General features: G+C 38.7%; 1 protein-coding gene across 8 annotated transcripts in view; it reads left to right on the top strand.

Moving 5' to 3' along the window:
* The window catches only part of ST3GAL3 (ST3 beta-galactoside alpha-2,3-sialyltransferase 3), a 185,788-nt gene that overhangs the window by 13,854 nt on the left and 146,850 nt on the right, over positions 1 to 25,084 (top strand). For 7 of the 8 annotated variants that reach the window (XM_072974597.1, XM_072974594.1, XM_072974595.1 and 4 more), the window contains exon 2: positions 8,170 to 8,314. In XM_072974597.1, coding sequence (XP_072830698.1) covers positions 8,200 to 8,314 — 115 coding nt within the window. In that variant the 5' untranslated portion in view covers positions 8,170 to 8,199. Of the gene's footprint in view, positions 1 to 7,975; positions 8,048 to 8,169; positions 8,315 to 25,084 lie in introns of those variants that run through there. The other variant, XM_072974596.1, reaches the window with a different exon arrangement.

The following is a 25,084-nucleotide window of genomic DNA, read 5'->3' as shown; positions in this document are numbered from 1 at the left end:
TAGTTTCAGACTTACAAATAAGTTGCGAAAATATTACAAAGAACTCTTGGGTGTCCTTCAGCTAGTTTACAGTGGTCTCTACCAGATTTCTACACTGTAAAATTACTCTCTTCCTTTCTGTAATTAGTAAGTATCCCGTGAGGAGATACATTAGATTATATACTATCCCATTTCTCAAATTTTTACTCATTAATTTTGGCATTCTTTGATGTTTCTTAGCTGACTTATTGCTAAAATGGTTGCTGAATGGTGATTTTCTTATTACATTATTCCTTCTACATTCATTCCACTGTAAGGAAGAGCTTTCTCCTCTCATTTACTAAATTTTAATTTAATGAGTCATAATCCGTTATTATGTCTAAATTACTCCAGATCTGGCTGTGAGGTGCCCCTCAAGCTGGCTGCTTTTTCCTTTTGACATGTTGTCACTCTTTGAGTATTTTCTTACCTTCAGGCTTGTCTTGTGCTTTCTGTGCCTCAGCCCTGGAATCAGCCATCCTTCCAAGGATCACCGGCTGCTGTTACATAGTGGAGGATGGTATTTAAAAAGCAAGATCTGGGTGCTAGGTGTGCTCGTTGCTGGTGGGCTGTGATTGCTGCTGGGCCCGTTCAGTGGACAGAGCTAGGGCTCATATGCTTGTACACACACCAAGGCACACCCACACTGTCAACTGCTACAGTTACTTTTATATTTGTATGTGTGTATATATTGAAAACCATCAGTTCACACTGACACCGTCAATTCTAGTGCAGTGCATAAGATTTATTCTAGTTTTTCCTTTTCCTTATTTGTGGCTCGCTTCTCCATCATTGAGAAATCCAGCTCCTGTTAGTCTCAATAAATTTACTTATTGGGTCAATCCCATATCATGTGTTGCCACACCCCCAGACCTCTCACCGTGGCCTGATGCTCCTCCCCCACTTCACTCCAGGTACCTGTGCCTATCTTGCTTGGCCCCTAAAGCCTAATGGCTTTTAGGTTAAGTTATTTAGAAAAGAAGAGAGGGAGAGAGCTCATTCTTTTTTATGGGTGCGTAATCCTGCATTTTGTGGATATACCCTGGTTTATTCAACTCCTACTGAAGGACTTTTGTATTACAAATAGTGCTGTAGTAAATAGCCGTGTGTGTAAGTCTTTTTGTATTTTTTTGTCAGTGTATCTTTTGGGATAGTTTCTTAGAAGTGAGATTATTGGGTTAAAGGGTGGGGGCATGTGTGATTTTGTTAAATATTGCCGAGTCCCGCCCACCACCAGCACTGTATGAAGGTTCTCCCTGCAGCCTCACCACTGAAATGTGTTGTTAACCTTTTGTCCCCACAGTGAGTCTGAAATTTCATCTCAGAATCTTGAGGTGTTCTTTCCTCTTTGTCTTTGAGGTTTGGGCTTAGATTAAGCTCTCATTTGCTTCTTTGTATGTCATCCACTTTTGAAAATCAGTTTCCTCTTTAAGATGTTTGTTCTGCCTTTTTATTTGAAGATGATTTTCCTTAATGGAAAAGACAGAAATAAAGTAGGTGACTGGTTCACCATTCTCACTGCCGTATCTGTTGAACAAATTGGGCAAATCTGTTGGCTGACTGTTGGTTGTGTGGGTGGAAGTCCCTGTGTGGCTGTGGCAGTTCAGGACAGAAAGACCTGGGTGGGGCTGGTACCAGCCACTTCAGTCCCCTTTCAAAAAGAATGAAAAAACTTTCCAAGAACCACCTGCCTTTTGTAGGCAGGCTGCTTACACCTTAAATTTTTTGTTGTTTTTGTGGGAGGAGTGGACAGAATACATAGTCCTTTGTGTTACTGGAAATGCAAGTCTCCAATTTTTATTTCACTATGAAACCTTTGTACACTTGTTACTTGAATAAATACAAAAATTAAAGTTCAGTATACAAAAACATTGTGAAAAATACCCTCTCCAGACCCACTTTTCAGAGATGATTATTGTGAGAAGCTTGGTGCATATTTATGTATGTACTTAATACTTAACTTTAATTTTAAATTTTACTGTCGTCCTTGTTTGTTGCCACCAGCGTGGGGCCATACAGACATTCATAGACATACTGTTCTACAGGATTTTCTTTCACTTAGCAGTATATTCTGTTTTCCTATGTCAGGACATGCGGGTGTGTCTCATTCTTTTTAACTGGTACATCGTATTCTACACGTGTTATCTTCCTGCCCCCATCGATTCATCATCCACCTTCTTTCCTTGTGTGCTGGTATCTGACCTCTACAAACTGCATCATCTGGGCTTCCTTGCTCTCTGGTTCCAGTTGGGATCAGCTGGTAAAAGGCAGTGATAGGGATCAGAGGGCGAGTGATGAGAGAAGTCAGAGTATTTATTGTCCCCAGCTGTGCCTTGCCCTGGCTGTAGTAGCAGCTGTGTTTATCTGTGGCCACTGCCCCTATTGGCTGGCCTGTCTTCTCCAGCCAACCCTTGCTGGGCTCCAGGAACGCCCTTTTTTCTCCTTCCATTTTCAGCTTGAAAGTAGAAGTAGCTTCCTGCTGTTGCTAGTTCTTGAATGCTTCACACCCCTGGGTGATTCCTCTAACCTACTCACACAGCTACGGAAAAGCCCGTCATTCCCTTCCTTTGGTTAACTCCTTTTCCTACACGGTCTACTTCCTGCCAAGACCTCAGCTGATAGAGGTATCATTGTGTAGACGTCCTACGGTGTATTTGTCTGGTTCCCTACCAATGGACATGAATGTTGTAAATTTCAGTAGATCCAGGTTTCCCCTGCTATCTGAAAGTGGACCATTCCTGTGAAATCTTTTGTAAGCTGAAATGGTGGAAAGTGAAGATGCAATTACTACTAGTATATAGGGAAAATTTTTTTTAACATTTTTTATTGATTTATAATCATTTTACAATGTTGTGTCAAATTCCAGTGTTCAGCACAATTTTTCAGTCATTCATGGACATATACACACTCATTGTCACATTTTTTTCTCTGTGATTTATCATAACATTTTGTGTATATTTCCCTGTGCTATACAGTGTAATCTTGTTTATCTATTCCACAATTTTGAAATCCCAGTCTATCCCTTCCCACCCTCTACCCTCCTGGTAACCACAAGTCTGTATTCTCTGTCCATGAGTCTATTTCTGTCCTGTATTTATGCTTTGTTTTTGTTTGTTTGTTTGTTTTCATTTTTGTTTTTTTAGATTCCACATATGAGCGATCTCATATGGTATTTTTCTTTCTCTTTCTGGCTTACTTCACTTAGAATGACATTCTCTAGGAGCATCCATGTTGCTGCAAATGGCATTATGTTGTCGGTTTTTATGGCTGAGTAGTATTCCATTGTATAAATATACCACATCTTCTTTATCCAGTCACCTGTTGATGGACATTTAGGCTGTTTCCATGTTTTGGCTATTGTAAATAGTGCTGCTATGAACATTGGAGTGCAGGTGTCATCCTGAAGTAGATTAGGGAAAATTTTTTGAGTGTTCCCAGACCCAAAAAATAACCTACCAAATCATACCAGATAACATCAACATATAGTAAAAGCAGAAATGAAATGATAAACACACAGCCTTCATAAAATAGAAATAATGTATTCATGGTGTTGTTTCACTCCCCAGAACTGGGAAGACAGCAGTTACACTGGAAGGCTAAGAGGTGGTGGGGACGGTGTGTGAGCTGAATTGTTGGAGATTGGGGTGGTGGGAGGTACCGGAGACTGGGGTGGAGGAGAGAGGGGAAGAGGGTAATTTATTAACATCTCATCATTGTGTGAATCCATCAGAGCAGGCCGGTTACTGATATCTACACCTTTTTCTGTGTCTGTCTGCCTTGATGTCAAAGGTTGACATTTATTGTCTGCTGTGGCTAATGTGGCTGATGTGACAGGCTTGAATAGGACAGTATGCCTGACTGCTTAGCCTCACACATTTTTCTATCATACAATTCTTTATAGATGCTCAAAACATCCTGCAGACCTGCCCTAAACCTGTGTATCCTTTCAAAATTTAAGTCATACTTTTGTGCAGCACTGCCAGTCATAGTGAAAATCTTATGTAAATGTTTCATAATCAGTTCCTGGATGACTTCACTATTTGGCTGTTGCTATTGCATTCAGTTTCAATTTGTATCCTTTACGCTTGCAATTATGGCAGTTCTTCATCTGTCAGTTCTTGGTCATAGGGTGCCAAAAATCTCGTCAGCACCTTCATCAGCTTCTGCAAACCCAGCCTCCTTAGCTAAAGTCACTATTTCCTTACTTATTCTTGATTTGAAGCCCTGAAAATTGCTTACTACTTCAGGACCCTGTTTCTTCCAAATACCATTTTCTCACCAAGACTTTTAGCCTATTGAGAGCATCTCCAAGATTAGCAGTTGCCAAGTTTATATTGTAATCTTTTCAGATCTCTCATAAAGATGCTTTGGAGTTGCCCCCTCTGTCAGTGGCACTTATAATAAAATGCACCACATTTTTGCCCATAGTAAGTAAGCCTTAATTGTGGCTGTTAGGCCTTGGTCATGCAGTTGCAGCAACAACATCGTATTTGGTGGTGAGAACACATCATGTTCTACTATACTTGGTAATGCCATGTGGATGAATGGCACAATTATCCATAGTCATGAGGCAGCTATCACTGAGGTTTTTTCTCTACAGTATTTTTCAACAGAAGGACTAATGTGTCCACTCGTGTACTCAGAAAAAGTCAGGTGGATATTCCAACCACTTGGATGGGAATGAAACATAATAGGAAGTGTGTTCTTATCATGCCTTTAAGTGCCCCCGGGTTTTCTGGGGGGTACACGGGTAGAGGCCCTAGGGCAGCATCACAGTGGTGTTAACAGTAGGCAGAGGGCAAGCCTGGCCTTTGATGCCTTGTGTCGCTTAGCCTGCTTTTCTTCTATTGAAGTACATGTCTTGCTCAGCAATTTTTTCCAATAAATTACAGTTTTGTCACAGTTAAACACTAATTTTCTTCAATTCTTCTGGGAACTTTTCAGCAACTTCAGTACCAGCCAAAGCACTCTGTCCAGTAACCTTTAAGCTGTGAGGCTGCCTTCATCTCAGAAACTAAACCACCTTTAAATTTTACTCTTGTAACACTTTCATCAACATCGTCCAGTGCTTTCTAATTCAGCTTATTTAAAAGACTGATTTCTCCTAAAGTATAAGATAGCGGAACACTATGCTTTCTGCACCCCGCAATCCACTCAAGCAATGAACTTTGCAATTTATCCACAACTGGATGCCAACTAAAAGAGACCACTTGGCTACTAGCAGAACCAGTGGTAACTTTGGCAGTTTTCAACACTCTTTCTCTCTGAGTGTAAATAGTATGAACAGTGGATGAAGGCAAGTTCAACGCAAGCACAGTCTAAATGCTTACTTATGTCCAGTTTTATGCTAAGCATAACACCCTTACAAGTTCTCTTAGGCTTTTCTGATACCTGAGGACACGTCTTGCTAACAGATACACGAAATAAATGGAGATAAAGCACAGATGCTCACATTTACAATTTAAAGCTCTGGTGGCTTTATGCGGAGATGCCCAGTGTAGTTCCTGGGGAAGGAAGTTGGTGGTGCCCCTCTGGATGTCCGCTGCTTCCGTAATGGCTGGATGCAAAACAGATGCTGAAGGCTGTCTTGGCCGTTCACCTCTTTTCATGAAAGTGAAAATCCTCTTTAGATTTCTTTCACTTAGTAAAAACAGGTACTAATGTAGGTCTTTCTCAGAAGTGGCGTAAAGCATACTTTCAAAAAATGGAATATCTCTACCTCCAAATTGCTCCTGAAAGTCTACCAATTTAGATTTCTATTGTGTTATTGGTTTGATTTTTTTAATATTCAAAATTATTGAGGCAATACTTGTGACTTATGACATTTAAGTCAAGGTATATAAAGGGAAAGTTATCTTTCATCATTGTATCATTTTAGAGGTAACCATGTCAACAGTTAGCTGTAGGTGGGGGCGGGTACAGCTCAGCGGCATAGTGTGCTTAGCATGCACAAGGTTCTAGGTTCAATCCCCAGTGCCTCCATTTAAATAAATAAACCTAATTACCCCCCAAAACCCAAAATAGTTAGCTGTGTACCCCATAATAGCTTTTTAAGAAAACATATGTGCTTGTCATAAAGTCAAATATATAGACAAAATAAATTCATTTCTATACGTGTGTGTGTATCTATTTCCGAATCTGTGTCAGTCTGTTTATTGAAAGAGCTCATTTCTAGACTCTGGTCTGTTCCGTTGATATGTTTGTCCTTTCCTGTGCCAGTATCCATCAAGCTTAATAATTATGACTTTGAGTTGATCTTAGTATGATAAGGCAAATCCTCATTTCATTATTTTTTATTAAATTTTTTTCTTCACTCTTCTTGGGCATGAACTCTTTGGATTAACATTAAATCTAAGTTAAAAAAAATAATAGGTTTTGACTGGAGTTAGACTGAACTTGGAGAGAACTGACATTTCAGGAGAGCTGACATATTTCCAGTATTGAATCTTGTCACATAGGAACTTGTTATGTCTGTTTATTTGGATTTTTTATGTCCTTTGGTGAAAATCTTATTTGTTTCTTCCAAAGCTTAGTTTTAGGTATTTTATAGATTTTGTTGCTATCGTGAATGGAATTTTTTCCCCTTACGTTTTCTAATTGGTTATTGCTGGTGTAGTTTTTTAGAGGCTGTTGATTTTTGTAAGTAAATCATATAATCACTTACTTTAATGCATTTTCCGTTAGTTCTAATAGTTTTTTGATTGGTTCTCTTGGCTTTTGTAGGTGGACAGTTCTATAATCTGCAAGTGGTAACCTTTTATCACTTCATTTATAATATTTATACATATTTTGTCACATGTTATTTTGTGACTGAGGTATCTGGGAGGTGGGGAAGGGTGATCCTGGGAAGTCTTTTTGGCTGATGCTACATTAAGGTGAGTATCAAAGAATGTGCAGTAGGTGGAAAGCAGGGTAGTGGAGAATGTATTCCAGACAGACCTTGAAGAGAGAAACAACAGGAAACGTTCAGCGCATAGAAGGAAGAGGGGCTAGGGCACAGGGCACAGATGAGGTTGTGAGAAGCAAGAGGTGGTTGGAGGGTAAATAGGACTGCAGTCAGAAGCTGCTAGACTATAGGGAGCAATTACTTTAGAGCAGTTACTTTATTCTAAAGGAATTGAGAGTTTAGTGAAAGGTGTGTTAGGCAGAATGACCCTTCAAAGATGGCCACACCCTAATCCCTGGAATCTGTAAATATGTTACTTTACGTGGCAAAAGGGACTTTGCACAAGAAATATAAGACCTTAAAATAGAGATGTTATCCTGGATTATTCATGTGGGCCCAGTCTAATCACATGAAAAAAGCAAGGAAGTTTCTTTGGCCGGAAACAGAAGCAAGAAGGAGAAGTTGGAGAGATCAGAGGGGGAGGGACTTAACCCTCCATGGCTGGAGGGGGACCATGTGGAAAACATGAGGAGTAGGGGAGCAAAGACTGTCTGATAACCAGCGGAGAAACACGGGGACTTGGGCACTACGGCTGCAAGGAACTGAATTCAGGCTTCAGCCTGAAGGATCTAGGAAGTGAAAGAAATGCAGCCCTGCTGGGCCCCTGGGTTAGGGGCTTGTGATACCCTGTGCAGAGGACCCTGCTGAACCACACTGTATCTGGATTTTTGGCCTTTATAACTAAATCCATGTGATGTCAGGCTGCTACATTTGTGGTACTTTGTTGGAGCAGCAGTTAAGTACTTATACAAAGGGGTTTATGAAATGTCACATTTTGTGATACTAACAGACTGCTCCTTGTGCTGTGTGGAAAGTAGGTTTGGGAGAGTGGATATTTGCAGGTGGGAGAATATAAGTGGTATGAACTGGGGTAGTGATGGAGGGAAGGCTGTCTGATTTGAGATTTATTTGGGAGGTTGGAATTGCCAGAGTTCAGTCATTGATTGGGTGTCAGCAGTGAGGGAGAGGAGGGCCATGAGGATGACTGCTGACTTCTGGCTTGGATGCTGAGTAATGGTGAAGCTGTTCTTTGAGACTGGGTTGAGCAGGTTGGAGGATCCCAGGTCATCAACTCAGTCAGTGGTAATTCTAGGTTGTCCTTCATTTGGAAATTCTCCTATAAATATTTATTTTAAGGTGGAGTATATCAATAAGATGATTGCTTGATCATTTAAGACCTAAATTGTCTTTTTTTTTTTTTTTAGGTCATGTAGGCAATTGTAAATCATGTGAAGATGGGACTCTTGGTATTTGTACGCAATCTGCTGCTAGCCCTCTGCCTTTTTCTGGTCCTGGGATTTCTGTATTATTCTGCGTGGAAGCTACATTTACTCCAGTGGGAGGACTCCAGTAAGTATGGCCAGTCTCGCCCACCCCTAGGAAGAGCCTGCTGCAGGTCAGGACTTGGGGTTTTCCTGTGGCTGCAGTGCTCTCATTGTCTTCAGAAATGGGCAGTGAGAGTAAACTGAGCATTTCTGGGACTGAGGCTTAGAAACCCCTTTTGTTGCTGTAGGTTGAGACCTTTGATATTCAAAAAAAAAAAAACCCAACTGCATGTCATAGCAAATCTTTTTATGAACTCAGGGAAAATGTGCAATTCTTCCATAAAAACCCAAACCATACCAGTCCTTCTGGTTCTCCAGTGTTGTTCTTTTTAAATCACTACAGTTTATTGCCACTCCCATTTGCCAGTTATTACCTTAGGGCTTGCTATTGAAGTTGGTTTCCTGATGCCCTTAAACATTCACCTTTATCTTTTCCTTGCATTTTCAGTTTTCAGTTTAACACCGACTTTGTTTTATTTTCACTAAGGAAATTTTGTCTACCTAATCTTTTTAGTCCTTGCTGGTACTGCACGTGCAGCTGAATAGAACAGTGGCTTTTCCCCCACACCCACTAGCTCCTAATCCTGTTCTCCCACTTGTAGTCATTCTCACTGTTGTCTCTGTGGCTGTCTGAATGCCCCACCCCTGCCCTGACTTGCTTCTGGCTCCCCAGCACTGCCTTTGTTGTGGTTTGGGGATTGCAGTTGGAGAACTTGCATTGAGCCTCACCGACCTCTGCACGTTGTTCCCTTGGCTGTTCCAGGTGTCACACGGTGGCCACACGTAGCTTTCCTTTTGGTTCTTTTATCTGACGGCTGTCTGAGCTGTGCCCAGGAAAGGTTGGGTGGCCTGTTCTGATTCCTAGTGAGTGTTTCTTCTCTAAAATAGTTTTATTTTTACAAACACCTACTAGTTACCAGTGTGGAATTCACTCAAGAGTAGAGTCAGTCTCTAGATAGGAGGTTAAAATGAGTTGGAAGAGGCAACTGGCAATTGGCCTATTGCTCTACTGACTCCTTAACATGGAACTGCTCCTATGAAGTGGTTCATTTCTTTCTCAAACTTCTGAAGCAACTTCAGTCAGTTTTAAAAGCGTAGTGTTACAGCTTTCATTTACTGTTTTATATGGAATGTTCAAGTGCCTCTTAAATGCGTAGCTTATAATTATCACTAATTACTTTGTGTTTCCAGAGTTTATTTAAATTTCCCTGTTCCAGCTTATTTTTAAAATCAAGGCGACAGCTCAGAGTAAGGAGTGTTTATTTTATTTTATTTTTTTTAAGGGGGGAGGTAATTAGGTTTATTGATTTATTCTTTTTTTTTTTTTACATTTTTATTGATTCATAATCATTTTACAGAGTAAGGAGTGTTTATATCAGTGCAGTGCAGAATTCTGTAGTTAGAGACATTGTTCATACCCCTAATGGATGGATTCATCTGTATCCATAAAAAAGATGGAAAAATGTGCAAGGATTGGGGGTGGGGTCTCTCTGTTAAAAGCTACTGTCCAATGACATAACCAAGGATTCAGTCATTTTTTCCTAGAGAAATCAAGAAAGACATTAACTTGGGGAAGAACTCTCGTGTTTCAAGTTTTAGGCTAGATAATTTACAAATTTAATTTACGTCTTGTTATAACCATGGGAAGATGCGATTATTATCCCTATTTTCCATTTGAGCAGACTGAAGTATTTAGCTTAACTAATTTACCCAAGTTTTATAGCTAATTGTTAGAACTGGAATTGAATTCTGATTTTCTGTCTTTAAAACCTATGTTCATTATTTTACTGTAAAGTGTAATAAATATTAGGATAGGATTTAATTCTGTATTCTAGTTGGTGAAAAGAGAGAGGGGAGGGACTCAGAGAAGAAATAGTAGAAAGTGTCAGGAGGGACAGAGAGAAAGAAAAAGAAAGGAAATAAAGGGGAAGGAAAAGGGAGAAAGTCCTCCAGGCGACAGGGGTTTGTTAGCTTGGAGGTGACAGGTGCTGCTCGCGTGCTGTAGGCTTCCGTAGTTGTGTTATCTGCTGTCCTTTGAGTTAGTTGTTCGCTGACTAACCACTATCCACAGCTTTTCTGTTGCTCTGACTCTCAAGCCTTGCAGGTATTTGACTCTGAGTATGTTGTTTAGACCTTCTTACTAGAGCATATTGTTTCTGTGCAGTAATATCAGAGACTAGAGTGATATGACCAGCCCTGAAGGCTTAACAAGTCAAAGAAGGGTCCCTCACTCAATAAACAAGGTCAGGCTGAAGGAGCTTCCCAAAGCAGATGACTGCTGTGTACCGACCGAAAGTTAGGCAATGGTTTAATGCTACTGATGGTGATGCCAATAATAATGAAATGAAAATAATTTATTGACTGTCTACTATATGTCTGTACTGTAATGGGAGCTTTATATTCATAATTTCATTTGATCCTCATAGTTTATGTTGATTATTATTATCCTCTTTTACACAGGGCTGTAGAAACTGAGGCTTCAAAAAGGCTCAGTAATCACGAGTTTGTATGTCTTCATCTGTGGAACTTAGAGGGCATTTCCAAGTTTGAAAAAATAAATGTCTTTAGCACAATTTTCCCTTAATTTTTATACTACTTGTGACTCATCAACAATATGTATTGGAATTCCTTCATAGTGGAGGAAGAAGAAGAGTCTAGAATTACATTTTTATTATTAAATTATTCATCCAATAAGCCGTATGTTCTTATTATGGCCCATGTGCTGTTCTGTGTAAACTGCATATAAGATGAACATAGACTTTATGCTCTCAACCTATAACATGAGAAAGAAATAGGACAACTATTATAATGTGTAATGTTCTAAAAAAGAGGTTTATGTGAAATGCCATGTTAGAGCATGTAATCCCTTCCAGCTAGAAAATTTTAAGATTTAATTAATCCCAAGGCATATTGTAGAAGGATGCAAACTATTTTGTTTTGAGCAGTTTATAGTCACACATGGCCAAGGCTTGCCAGGACTTGAGTCAAATGCTTGCCTGAAAGGCTTCCTGTATGAGACTGGTGTAGTTATCAATCTGTTTTAAAAAGTTGAGGTTTCCTGTTCTGCATGATAATGAGCTTGAAAGTTGCCAGTTTGACCTACAACAAATGAAAAGCTGAACAGACTGAAAACTCACCTCTTCTTGGATCTGTAAGTGACGGGAGGACACAGGGCAGACCACTGCCACCCAGATGGGCGAGGCAGGTGAATACAGAGGGTCTCATGTCGGAACTGTCACAGGAGCCAGCGCCAGAGTAGACGAACTTGAATTACGCTTGATGAATTGTTGGAGGCTCAGGGTGGACAAGACTAAGAATTATAAACTCCAGGAGGACCCAGTCATAGGGGGACCCCTACAGTATCATGAGATTTACCTCCAGGAGCTGGACCAGATTCCCAAAATAAATATTGGAGAAAAATCTCCTCCTGCATCTGACAGGGAAAGAAAAAAGAACCATTCTGAAATATACTGGAGTACTTTGTTTTTCTTAACAAAGCCTGCCCTCCAGAAAAACTGGTTAACTGGAGCCTAACCTGTTGGAGTATTATCAGAGCCTAACTGGCCTGGGGGAAGTGAAATACCCACTCCAGCCATCTCTAGTGTTGCATGTGGAAGGGAGATATTCCGCTCCAGCCCACTGTAGCCACTTTAGCCCACCTTAGTGGGGAGAGAAAAACTGGGAAACCCTTGTGAAGTTCACTGAAAGACTGAGACCCAATCACAGGGCTGTAGAAAGTTTCCCATCCCCCCACATCTTACCACCTCATTACTAAAGGCCTATTTATAGCGTTCCTTTTACCTGGTACATCATGTCTGGCTATCAAGAAAAATTATAAGACATAACAAAAAACAGAAACAATTTAAAGAGACAGAGCAAGCATCAGAACCAGATGTGGCAGAGATATTGGAATTACCAAAGCAGGAATTTAAAACAACTATGATTGAATATGCTAAGGGCTTTAATGGATAAAGTAGACAGCACGCAAAAACAGATGGCCAGTGTAAGCAGAGAGATGGAAATTCTATGAAAGAACCAAAAAGAAATACTAGAGATAAAAAAAATACTGTAACAGAAATGAAGAACCCCTTTGATGGACTTGTTAGTAGACCGGACATGACTGGGGAAAGACTCTCTGAACTAGAGACTATATCAATAGAATCCTCAAAAACTAGAAAGCAAAGAGAACAAGGACTGAAAAAACAAAACAATGAAAAACAAACAAACACACAAAAAACCCAGAATATCCAGGGACTGTGGGACAACTGTGAAAGGTGTAACATGTGAAATGGGGAAACCAGAAGGAAAAGAGGGAAAGGAACAAGAAATATTTGAAACAGTAATGACTTAGAATTTCCCCAAATTAACGTCAGAACCAAACCACAGATTTAGGAAACTCAGAGAACACCAAGTAGGAAAATGCCTAAAAACGATACCAAAGCATATCATTTTCACACTACAGAAAATCAGAGATAAAAAATCCTCGGAAGAAGCTAGAAGGCAAAATATACCTTATTCATAGAGGAACACAGATAAGAATTATATCTGACTTCATCTCAGAAACCATGCAAGCAAGAACAGAGTGAGGTGAAATATTTAAAGTGTTGAGAGAAAAAACCCACCAACCTAGAATTCTGTACCGTGTGAAACTACTCTTCAACAGTGAAGGAGAAATAAAGATTTTCCCCGACAAACAAAAATTGAGGGAATTTGTTGCAGTAGACCTGCCTTGCAAGAAATGTGAAAAGATGTCTTTAGAGAGAAGGAAAGTAATATAGGTCAGAAACTCAGATCTACATAAAGAAGAGCACTGGAGAAGGAACAAGTAAAGGTAAAATAGAAACTTTCATTTTTCTTATTCATAATTCATCTAACAGATAACAGTTCAAGATAATAATTCCAACAATGTATTTGATTATGTATGCTTACATATAGATCACATGTATGTGTATGTTTATGTACAAATAAAATAAATGATAGCAATGATATATTGGATGAGAGGTAGAAATTAGGATTACTTTGTTATTATAAGGTATTCACACTACCCGTGAAGTGATATAGTGTTATTTGAAAGTGGACTTAGATTAGTTGTAAATATACATTGCAACCTTCTAGGACAACCACTGAAAAAAGTAAAAATGAAGTATAACCATTATGCTAAAAAAAGACAGGAAATGGAATCATAAAAATGCTCAGTTAAAATCACAAAAGTCATAAAAAGAGTGGAAGAGAAAACAGTAATGAATATGGTATTACTCTGCCTATATCAGTAATCTTGTTGAAGGTCAGTGGTCTAAATGCACCAATTAAAAGACAGCTCGTCAGAGTGGATCAAAAAATACAATCCAACTATCTGTTGTCTGCAAGAAACCCATTTTACTTACAAAGACATACAGATTAAAAGTAATTGGAGAAAAATACACTATGCTAATGCTAGTCAAAAATAAGCAAGAACAGTTGTATTCATTTCAGTCAAAGCAGGCTTCAAAACAAGGAAAGTCATCACTGATAGGGAAGCATTACATAATGATAAAAGGCTTTAGTTCCCGAAGAAGACATCAAAATTCTTAATGTGTATACACCTAACAGCAGAGCCTCAAACTAAGTGAGGGAAAAATTAATAGAATTACAAAGAGAAATAAATGAATCCACCATCATAGTTGGAAACTACAACACCCCTTTGTCAGAAATGGACAGATCCAGCAGGCAGGATATCTAAGAACCTAGTTGAACTCAGTAACACTATTAATCAATTGGATATAATTGACACTTATTTATAGACTACTTCACCTAACAACAACAGAATACATGTTTCTCAGACTCACATGGAGCATTCAAGATAGACCACATTCTGTGCCATAAAACATATCTTAACAAATTTGAGAGAATAGAAACCATACAATGTTTGCTTTCAGGCCACAAAAGGATTAAGCTAGAAATCAGTAAAACAAAGATAACTGGAAAATCCCCAAATATCTGAAGATTAAACATAACACTTCTAAATAACACACGAGTCAAAGAAGAAATATGTGATAAATTTTTTAATATTTAGAACTAAATGAAAATAAAAACAAAACTTATCAAAATTGTAGGACACAGCAAAAAGAGAGAAATTTATAGCACTAATGCATATATTAAAAATATATTAAAATGCATATATTTTAAAAAAGATCTAAAATCACCTAAGTTTTCACCTTACAAAACTAGAAAAAGAGCAAATTAAATCCAAAGCACACAGAAGAAAAGAAATAATAAGAATTAGAGCAGAAATCAGTGAAATTGAAAACAGCAAAACAATAGAGAAAATCAGTGAAACCCAAACCAGTTTCTTTGAAAAGATCAATAAACTCAGTAAGCCCCCAGTGAGGCTAATGAAGGAAAAAAGAGAGATGACACAAATTACTAATATCAGAAATGAAAGAGGGATCATCATTACTGATTTAAAGGCTTAGAAAGAAATACTGTGAACAACTCTGTCTGCAAATTTGATAACCTAGACAAGATAGACCAATTTCTTGAAAGACACAATTTGCCAAAATTGACACAAAAAGAAATTGACAGTTTAAGTAGGGCCATATCTATTAAAAGAACTGAATCTATAATCAGTACCTTCCAAAACAGAGAGCAACGGGCCCAGATGGGGTAGAATTCTACTGGTGAATTCTACCAAATTTTATGAAAGGAATTAAGCCAATTCTCTACCATCTCTTTCAGAGGATAGAAGCAAAGGGAGAACTTCCTAACTTATTCTATGAGGCCAGCATTCCTCTAATACCAAAAGCAAAGACATTACAAGAAAATTACAGACCAGTATCTCTCATGAACATACACAGAAAAATCCTCAACAAAATATGAGCAAATCAAATCCATAAATCTATAGAAAGAATTATACACTATAGCTGTAGGGTTAATCTCAGGGTTTGCAAGTCTGGTTTAACATTTGAAAACCAATTAATATAATTCACACATCAACAAGTTAAGGAAGAAAAATCACATGATCATTTCAGTAGCTGCAGAAAAGGTATTTGACAAAATCCAACACCAAATCATGATAAAAATTTTCAGTAAACTAGGAATAGAAGGAAATTTCCTCACCTTGATAAAGCATATCTACGAAAACCTGCAGATAACATCATACTTAATGGTGAGAAAATAGAAGCTTTTCTGTTAAAGTCCGGAACAAGGTGAGAATGTCCCTCTCACCACTCCTTTTCATTATTGTACTGGAAGTCTTAGCTAATGCGATAAAACAAAACAAAACAAAAAAAGGAAATAAATGCTATACAGATAGGGAAGGAAAAAATAAAACTGTCTTTGTTCACATATGACACAGTTGTCTATGTAGAAAATCCACAGGAAGTGACAAAAAGCTCCTAGAACTAGTAAGCAATTATAGGAAGATTGTAGGATACAAGGTGAACATACAAAAGTCAATTACTTTTATATTAAACCAGCAGTGAACAAGTAGAATTTGAAGTTAGACATAATACCATTTACAGTAGCACTACCCAAAATAAAATACTTATGTATAAAACTAGCAAAATACACACAAGATCTATACGAGGAAAACTACAAAACTTTGATGAACAAAATTAAATGGGAACTAAATAAATTGAAGGATATTCCATTTTCATGGATAGGAAGACTCAATATTGTCAAGATGTCAGTTCTTTCCAACTTTATTTATAGACTCAAGGCAATTCCAATTAAAATCCCAGCAAGTTATTTTGTGGATATTGACAAACTGATCCTAATGTTTACATGGAGAAGCAAAAGACCCACAATAGCCACCACAATATTATCGAAGAGCAAAGATGGAAGACTGGCAATTACCTGACTTCAAGACTTAGTATATTAAAAAAAAAAAAGGCTTACTATAAAACTACAGTAAACAAGATAGTGTGGCATTGGCAAAAGATTAGACAACAGATCAATGGAACATTGGTAGAGAGTGCAGAAATAGACCCACGTAAGTATAGTCAGCTGATCTTGACAAAGGAGCAAAAGCAATGCAATGGAGAAAAGACACTCTTTTTAACAAAGTTGTACTGGAACAACTGGACATCCGTATACCAAAAAAAAAAAAAAAAAGAAAAGAAAAGAAAAATAAATCTAGACAGACTCTACACCTTTTCCAAAAATTAACTCAAAATGGATCACAGTCCCAAGTATAAAAACATAAAACTATAAAATTTTTAGAAGATAGAGGATAAAATCTAAGGTGACCTTGGATTTGGTGATGACTTTCTAGATATAACACCAAAAGTACAATTCATGAAAAAAGAACTAATAAACTGGACTCCATTAAAATTAAAAACTTCTGCTCTGTGAAGAGAATGAAAAAACAAGCCACAGTTTGGGAGAAAATATTTGTAAGGACACATCTGATAAAGGATTGTTATTTGAAAATGTGAACTCTTAAAACTCAACAATAAGAACACAGGTAATCCAGTTTACAAATGGGCCAGAGACCCCACCAAAGAATGTATACGGTTGGAAAATAAACATATGAAGATGCTCCACATCATATGTCACCAGGGAAGTGCAAATTAAAATAACAATAAGATATCACTACAAACCTATTAGAATGGCCAAAGTCTGGGACACTGATAACACCAAATGCTGACAAGGATATGGAGCAACAGGAACTCTCATTCATTGCTGGTTGGAATGCAGAATGGAACAGCTACTTTAGAAGACAGTTTGGCAGTTTCTTACAGTACTAAATATACTCTTACTCTATGATCCAGTAATCACATTCCTTGATATTTACCGAAAGGATTTAAAAACTTGCGTTCACACAAAAACCTGCACATTGATGTTTATAGCAGCTTTATTCATAATTGCCAAAACTTGGAAGTAACCAAGATGTCCTTCAGTAAGTGGAATGGATATCTAAACTATAGTCCATCCAGACAATGAAATATTATTAAATGCTAATAAGAAATGGACTCTCAAGGCATGAAAAGACATGGAGGAGACTTAAATGCATATTGCTAAGTGAAAGAAGCTAATTTGAAAAGGCTACATACTGTATGATTCCAATTCCAGCTATGTGACACTCTGGAAAAGCAAAACTGTAAAGATAATAAAAAGATTAGCCAAGGTTTGTGGGTAGGAGAGGGGATGAATAGTCAGGGCACAGAGAATTTTTATGGCAGTAAATCTGTATGGACTATCATAAGGGTGGATATAATCATTATGCTTTTGTCCAAACACATAGAATGTGTACATGAAGCATAGACTGTAAACTATGGGCTTTGGATGGTGATAATGTGTCAATATAGGTTCATCAGTTTTACAAATGTACCACTCTGATGAGGGATACTGATAATGGGGGAAGGGTATACATGTGTGAGGGTGGGGGTATATGGGAAATCTCGGTACTTTCCCCTCAATTTGCTGTGAACCTAAAACTGCTCTAAAAAAATAAGGTCTTAATTTTAAAAGTATTGTAGAATTATCCTACTTTATGTGTGTATGTGCATGTATATACACACATACATATATATTATTGATACAAATTATGTACATATATTTAAATTAATTAACAAGTCAACACAGTGGAGCCAGAAAGAGTTGAATGTGCTTCAGTTTCTTCATCTTCAAAGTGGAGATACTATACTTAATTTCTCTTAGCTCTAATGCTTTTACTCAGGTCAGTGCCTTGTATAAGTGTTGGGTAGTTGCCTCTTATCAATAGACTTGATTTCTATGGTTCATTTTATGGAAGCATAACATATTTTAATTTATTTTTATTTTTATTTATACATAATAAATTAAAGTGGATATTTCAAAGGATTAGTATTAATTTCCTGTGTTATGGGAACTTTAAAAATTCATGTTACTCCATTTATCAGTTAGCAATTCCTTTTGTGTTTTTGCCCATATTTACAGAAGATCATTACCAGAGAGATGATAAAATATTCATTAGTGATCTGATTGCTATGGAGAATACCATCTGGCAAGTAAGTTGGAGTTTGGATCTGATATTGGGAGGATACCTTGAACTTAGCTTGACAGTCATAAACAATTATATTAACTGGTTTCCATCTTAAAAATGAAATAGAGGCTGGCATTTCTGTCCTGTGGCTTAGGATGGCACTCTGCTTCTGTGATAATAGCATTAACTGGTATCAGGCTAGTCCTCCCTCTTTAAACAGCTATAGAACTGGACAAAATAAAGGAAGCAGCTCCCGTCAAGCAGTGGACCACAGGGGAGACTGATGAGGTGACTTCCACAGTTGCCTAGTTCTCTTTTGGGGGACAATTTCCTACTCCTGTTCAGTGACCTGGAGTCTATTAAACAATCTGTGGTGGTTCCACTAAACTGAGGAGGCAGGGATCAGAGTTCAGGGCAGCTGAAGTGGTTGAAATCTGTAGGGTGGGCCATCACTGAGTAGGGAGTTGTTCAGAGAGAGGGTCTCAGAAGTCTGTAGGGGGATTTCCTGTGAGCCTGCAGCTGAGGACTTGGCTATTATATATATATACATACACACACAGGGCAGAAACACCTGAGGCTTTGCCATGCAAATAGCAGCTGCTGTAGGGTGAGAGCAGAGGTCAGTGTAATTGGGGGTAATGGAGGGCTGGGGACCTTGAAATCACAGCCCTGCCAGAGTGGAGAGATCTCATTAACACTCGAACTCCCGCTGGCATCCAGCTGAGATGCCAGAAAGGCCATGCCTTACAAGTAAAGATCTCATCCTGGAGCAAGATCTACTCAAGACACACCCTAACAGGGGCCCAAACCAAGACTCAGCAAAGCAGATTTTGAAGATGGGTCCCTTCCAGTTAGAGAAGTCTAAAATACCATGGCCTTTCCTCAAATCCGCACGAAACATAGCATAACATCATGGCTATACAGGTTGAAAGTGGTCAGGCAGTGACTGAACTGTCTCAAAATACAAATCAACATTCTCCAGAGGAAGACAGTAGTACTCATAGTTTCTACATATAACATCCACAGTGTCCAGTGTTCAGTAAGAAGTTACTGGACACACAAACAAACAGGAAAATGTGATCCACACACAAGAAAAAACCGCCAAGTCTATAGGTAAGAGGGCCCAGATACTGGACTTAGCAGATAGAGTAGCTGTTATGGATAATCTCAAAAATTAAAAGAAATACAGTGAACAATAAGTAATCTCAGCAGATAAATAGAAACTATAAACTGAATGCAAATTCTAGAACTGAAAAGTGTAGGAATTGAAATGACTATTTCATCTAACACTAGACTGGATATAACAGAAGTAATGAACTTGAAGAGAGTAGAGTAAAAATTATCCAGTAGGAACCACAGAAAGGAGAAAATATTGAAGGAAAATGAACAGAGCCTCAGGGATCTGTGGTACAACATAAAATTTTCTAATATATAGGAGAATTGGGCAGAAAAATTTTTGAAGAAATAATGGCTGAACACGTCCTAAAATTGGTGAAAACATTGACTTACAGATCTAAGAAGCTCAGCAAACTAAGAAGGACAAATATTGGGGGAGGGGGGAAATCTAGATACATTATAGTCAAACTTCTGTAACCTAAACATAAAGTGAAAATCTTGAAAGCGGACTTTACATATGGGGGTAAGAAATTCCACTTATCTTTCAGCATAAACAGTAAGGATCTGAACACAATGAAAGATCTTTAAAGGACTGAAAGAAAATACCAAAAACCTGTGATTCCAGAATTCTTTATCTGAGGAAAATATCCTTCAAAAATGAGGATGAAATAAAGACACTTCCAAATAAAGAAAAGTTAGCAGAATTAGTTGCTAGTGGAACTGTAATACAAAAGAAAGGATATCCTTCAGGCCAATGGGAAGTGATACCAGATGGAAACTTGGATCTACAGGAAAAAATGAAGATCCCCGGAAATGGTAAATAGTGGACAAATATAAGAGACTTTCCTTTCTTCTCATAACTTGCTTAAAAGACAACTAATTGCTTACAGCAAAAATAGTAACCCTATAAGGTGAGATTTAGAACACGCGTAGAAGTGAAAGATACGACAACACTTGCACGAGGATTGGGGGTGAGTAAATGGAATTTTATGGTTATAAGATTATTACATTTGTGAAAAGGAAATAAATGGGAAGTAGGAATCTTGTGAGTAAAGGGTAAAGTGAGTAAAGTTTGTGAAGTAAGGAGTAGGAAATGTCAGATGTAAAGAGGTATTATACTGACTCTGAATAGACTCTGGCGAGTAAAGGATGTGTACTCTTTATTAGGACTCTTAAGTAGAACAACTGCTAACGAAAATAACAAAAAGAGGTGTGTATCTAAGAAATACAATAGAAGAAATAAAATGGAGTGCTAAAAACATATTCAGTTAACTCCCCAAAACAGCAATATAAGAAGAAAAAACAGAAGGGAGAAGTGGAAAACAAATGGTAAGACAGTTGACATCATCCTTAGTATATAAATAATTATATTTAAATGTGAATGGGTTAAAACTCCAGTTGAAGACAAAGTGTCAGAATTGTTAACAAAACATGATCTAACTATGTCCTGATGTAAGAGACATATATTTTAAATTTAAAGACACAAATAGGTTCAGAGTAAAAGGTTGGAAAATATATCTTATATAAACAGTAAGATTAGAAAGTTGGCACAGCTATATTAACTTCAGGAAGTTATACTCAAGACAAAGAGTTTGCGAGAGATTAGAGAAGGTCATTACATAATGATGAAAGGAGCAGTTCACTAGGGAGACATATATTGATATGTATGTATCTAATAAGAGGGTGTCACACTTCATTAAGCAAAAACTAATAAGACTAAAGGGAGGACAGGGCAGATCCACAGTAATGTTCAAATATATTAATACTCCTCTCTCAGTAATTAATAAAACAAGTCAAGAAATCTATAAAGATACAGAAGATCAACACTATCAACTACTTCTGCCTAGTTGACATTTGTAGAACACTTCATCCAATAATGGCAGAATATATGTTCTTTACAAGTGTAAACAGACTGTTCATTGAGACTGATACTAGGCCATAAAATAAGTCTCAATACCTCTTAAAAGACTGAAATCTTACAGCATATATTCTATGATTATGATATAATTAAATAAGAAGTCAGTAATGATAAGACAGTAATTGCAGGTAGAGGCAAACTAAAGCTTGCAGGCCAAATCCAACCTGCTACCTATTTTTGTAAATAAAGTTTTATCAGGACACAACCATGTCAGTTTATTTACGTATTGTCTATTGCTGCTTCTGTGCTCTAATGACATCATTGAATAGTTGTGACAGAGACCATCTGGTCTGCAAAGCTTAAAATATTTTAAAACAGAAAATAACAAGTGTTGGCAGGGATGTGGAGAAATTGGGACTCTTGCTGCATTGCTAGTGGGAATATAAAATACATTCCTATGTGCATTCGTAGGTGCAGCTGCCATGGAAAATGGTATGATGATTTCTGAAAAAACTAAAAATAAAATTACTATATGATCCAGGATTATACTTCTGGGTATATACACAAAAGGAGTGAAAGCAGGGACTTGAACAGATATTTGTACACATGTGTTCATAACAGCATTATTCACAATTGCCAAAAGGTAGAAGCAACCGACCTGTCCATCAGTTAATGAGTGGGTAAAGAACGAAATGTGGTGTATACATGCAATGGAATATTATTCTGTCTTAAAAAGGAAAGACATTTTGACACATGCTATATGGATGAACTTTGAATTCATTATGCTAAATTAAACAAACCAGTCAGTAAAGGACCAATATAGTATGATTCCATGAGGTTCCTGGAGTATCAGAATTCATAGAGACAGAAAGTAGAATGGTAGTTGCCAGGGTCTGGAGGAAGTGGGGGGCGGATGTGGAGCCAGCTTCTAATGGTACAGAGTTTCAGTTGGGAAAGATGAAGAAGTTCTGGAGATGGATGATAGCAATGAATGCACAACAGTGTGAATAATTATCACAGAACTGTACACTTAAAGTGGTTAAAATGGTAAATTTTATGTATATTTTATAACAATACATTTTTTAAAAGGAATAATCAAGGAAATAAGAGAAAACATAATTTAGGAAGAGATGTGGCAATATTACTACAGATCCCACACATAGTAAAGGGGTAATAAGGGAATATTATGGCCAGCTTTATGGTAATAAAATTGACAATTTAGGTGAAATGGGCAAATTCCTTTGAAAACACAGCTTACCAAAACTAATTCAAGAAGAAATGGAAAAACTTGAGTAGCTTTGTATCCATTAAGGAGCTTGAATTCATAATCAGAAAGCTTTGGGCCCAGAGAGTTTCACTGGTGAATTCTGTAAACATTCAAGGAATGGTTTAATACTAGTCTTACAGAAACTCTCTGAAAATAGAGGAAGAAATAGTTTGCAATCCATTTTATGGGACCAGCATGATCTTGACCAAAGTATAGCAAATATATTACAGAAAATAAGATTAGCGATCATTATCCTTCATGGACATCGATACAAAAATCTTCAATAAAATGTTAGAAATTGAGTGTGAGATATATATATTTAATATAAAAATTATTATATATATATATATATATAATTATACCCAATGTATAATAAGGATATTACATTATGCCTAAGGACTTCAAGGTTGGTTCACCATTTAAAAATTAATCAATGTAGGTAGAAAGTGCCAAGATGACAGAGTAGAACGATGCTCTTAGGTCACCCTCTCCCACGAATACACTAAGAGAGACATCCACAGACCCATGCATTCACTCAGAACACCTGTTGAACTTTGGCAGAACATCGCCTACTTCAAAAGACAAAAAAAATTCCTCACAAAATCTGAGAGGAGAAAGGAGAAAAAGAAGAAAAAGGAAATTAGTGGGGGAATCTGTCCTGTGGGGAGGGAGCGGCAAAAGAGGAATATTGCTCTTATGTTGGAATGCCCCCTCTCCAAGGAAGAGGTCAGCGGGTACAGAGGGGGAACCTCCGAGGCTTAGAGGGGTGCATGGCAGGTGCTTGGCTGACAGAACTGAGAGAAGCCGGCACAGAGGGCCCTGCGATCTCTAGCCCCAGATGTGAGCCAGTGAGGGTGGGCCAAGACTGGCTGCCCGAGCTGGGCAGAGGGCTGGGGCTGACTGCCAAGAGGCAGCCTCAGAGGGCTGGAGTGTGCTGTGGGCTGTGGCTGGGAATGTATACTGAACAGAGTGGCCCAAGTCCCCCATAAAAAAAGGCAACACGGCTGGTGTGTGTTGAGGGGAAGGGTGCAGTATAGCTGGGCTGTAGCCTCTGTCTCCACAGGCCCATGGCACCATTGTTGACACATTCTCATGAGAAGAGAGGTGGGGCTCAGCCATAGCCACCATATTCACCGGTGCAGGGGTGAGGTTGAAACCTGAATCCGTGCCCAGGGCCTGCACAACTTCACAGATGGGACTGAAATTTGTTTACCACCTCAGGCAGAGGGGACTGATTTGTTCCAAGGGTGCCTTTATGGATCCGTGCCTCTAAGACAAACAAGCAAGGAGCGGAGTTCGCACAGCAGGGGCGAGTGCCGGTGCTGTTTTCAGTGGACCTGCATACTTTACGTGGACGTGGTGCTGGGGACAGCACTGACCCAGTAGCACAGCTACACAATTGCTAGGGCTCTGGGGGCTTTGCGAGCATGCACCTCTGAGACCAATGAGTGGAGTTCACACAGAGGGGGCAAGTGCAGGTGCAGCATTTTCAGGGGACCTGTGTGTCTTACATGCACATGGCACTGGGGACAGCACTGACCCAATAGCCCACCGCGATCCAGGTGTGTGACCCAGATGTCAGCAGATGTGCACTGGTAGCTCTGAGGGCAGAGAACCTGGGGGATGCCAGAGCAGAGCACTGACCTTCCTGTGGCCAACACGGGGACAAGGACAGCATCAACAAAGAGTGCCTGAAGTACTCCAGCCCCGCCTGCCATGCACTGCAGCTCAGACACAGGCCTGGAAGCCTCCAGCCCAACAGAAGGGGAACAGGCCTGGCCCCTGTCAGGCTGTGACAACCACAGAACAGAAAGGAGGTCCCACTCAACAACCTGGGCAGGCTCTGGTCACCACAACACAGGCCACACCCACAATCAAAGGGGTGACAGCCACACACATGGAAGAAAGACATGGTAACCGTTCGTAACAGACCTGGCGACAAACTTAGTAGAGGTGCACGGTCTACATGGGAACACATCCTCTTTAAAACAAAAGACAGAAAAATAGCCCTTCAAGAGCATGGTAGATAACTGATACTCCATAATCCATAGGGCCAGAGAGATACAAGTAAAGCGAGGAAGCAGAGGAACCACTCCCAATTAAAGGAACAAGAGAAATGCCCTGAAAGAACCGCCAGTGAAATAGACTTCGATAGTCTACTAGATCATGACTTCAAAAAGGGGATGGTAAAAGCACTGAAAAAAATGAGACTGAATGAACATGCAGAATACTATAAAAAGGAAGTAGAAACTATAAAGAGGAGCTGATTAAAAACAGAAAAATCAGTGGCTGAGATAAGAGCTGAGCTAAAGGCAGTCAAAAGCAGATTAGATAATTCAGAGAGACTAAGTGATTTAGAAGACAGGATAACGGAAGTCACCCAAACAGAACAGCAGAGAAGCCAGTGAAAACAACACAAGGGACCTCTGGGATAATACAGAGCATGCTAAGCAACAAATAGGGGTCCCAGAAGGAGGAGAAAGAGAAGAGAGGATTGAAAAGGTATTTGAAGAAATCATAAAGATCCACTGCCCAGAAGAGATTTCTCCCCGGGGGTGAGAGTTTGCTGACTCGGTATGAGGCTGCTGAGAGCAACTGTCCTCAAAAGAGA

The sequence above is a fragment of the Vicugna pacos genome, chromosome 13, assembly GCF_048564905.1.
Source record: "Vicugna pacos chromosome 13, VicPac4, whole genome shotgun sequence".
Taxonomy (NCBI): domain Eukaryota; kingdom Metazoa; phylum Chordata; class Mammalia; order Artiodactyla; family Camelidae; genus Vicugna; species Vicugna pacos.
Note: the sequence above shows the minus strand (reverse complement) of the source record. Positions and strands in the feature narration are given on the sequence as shown.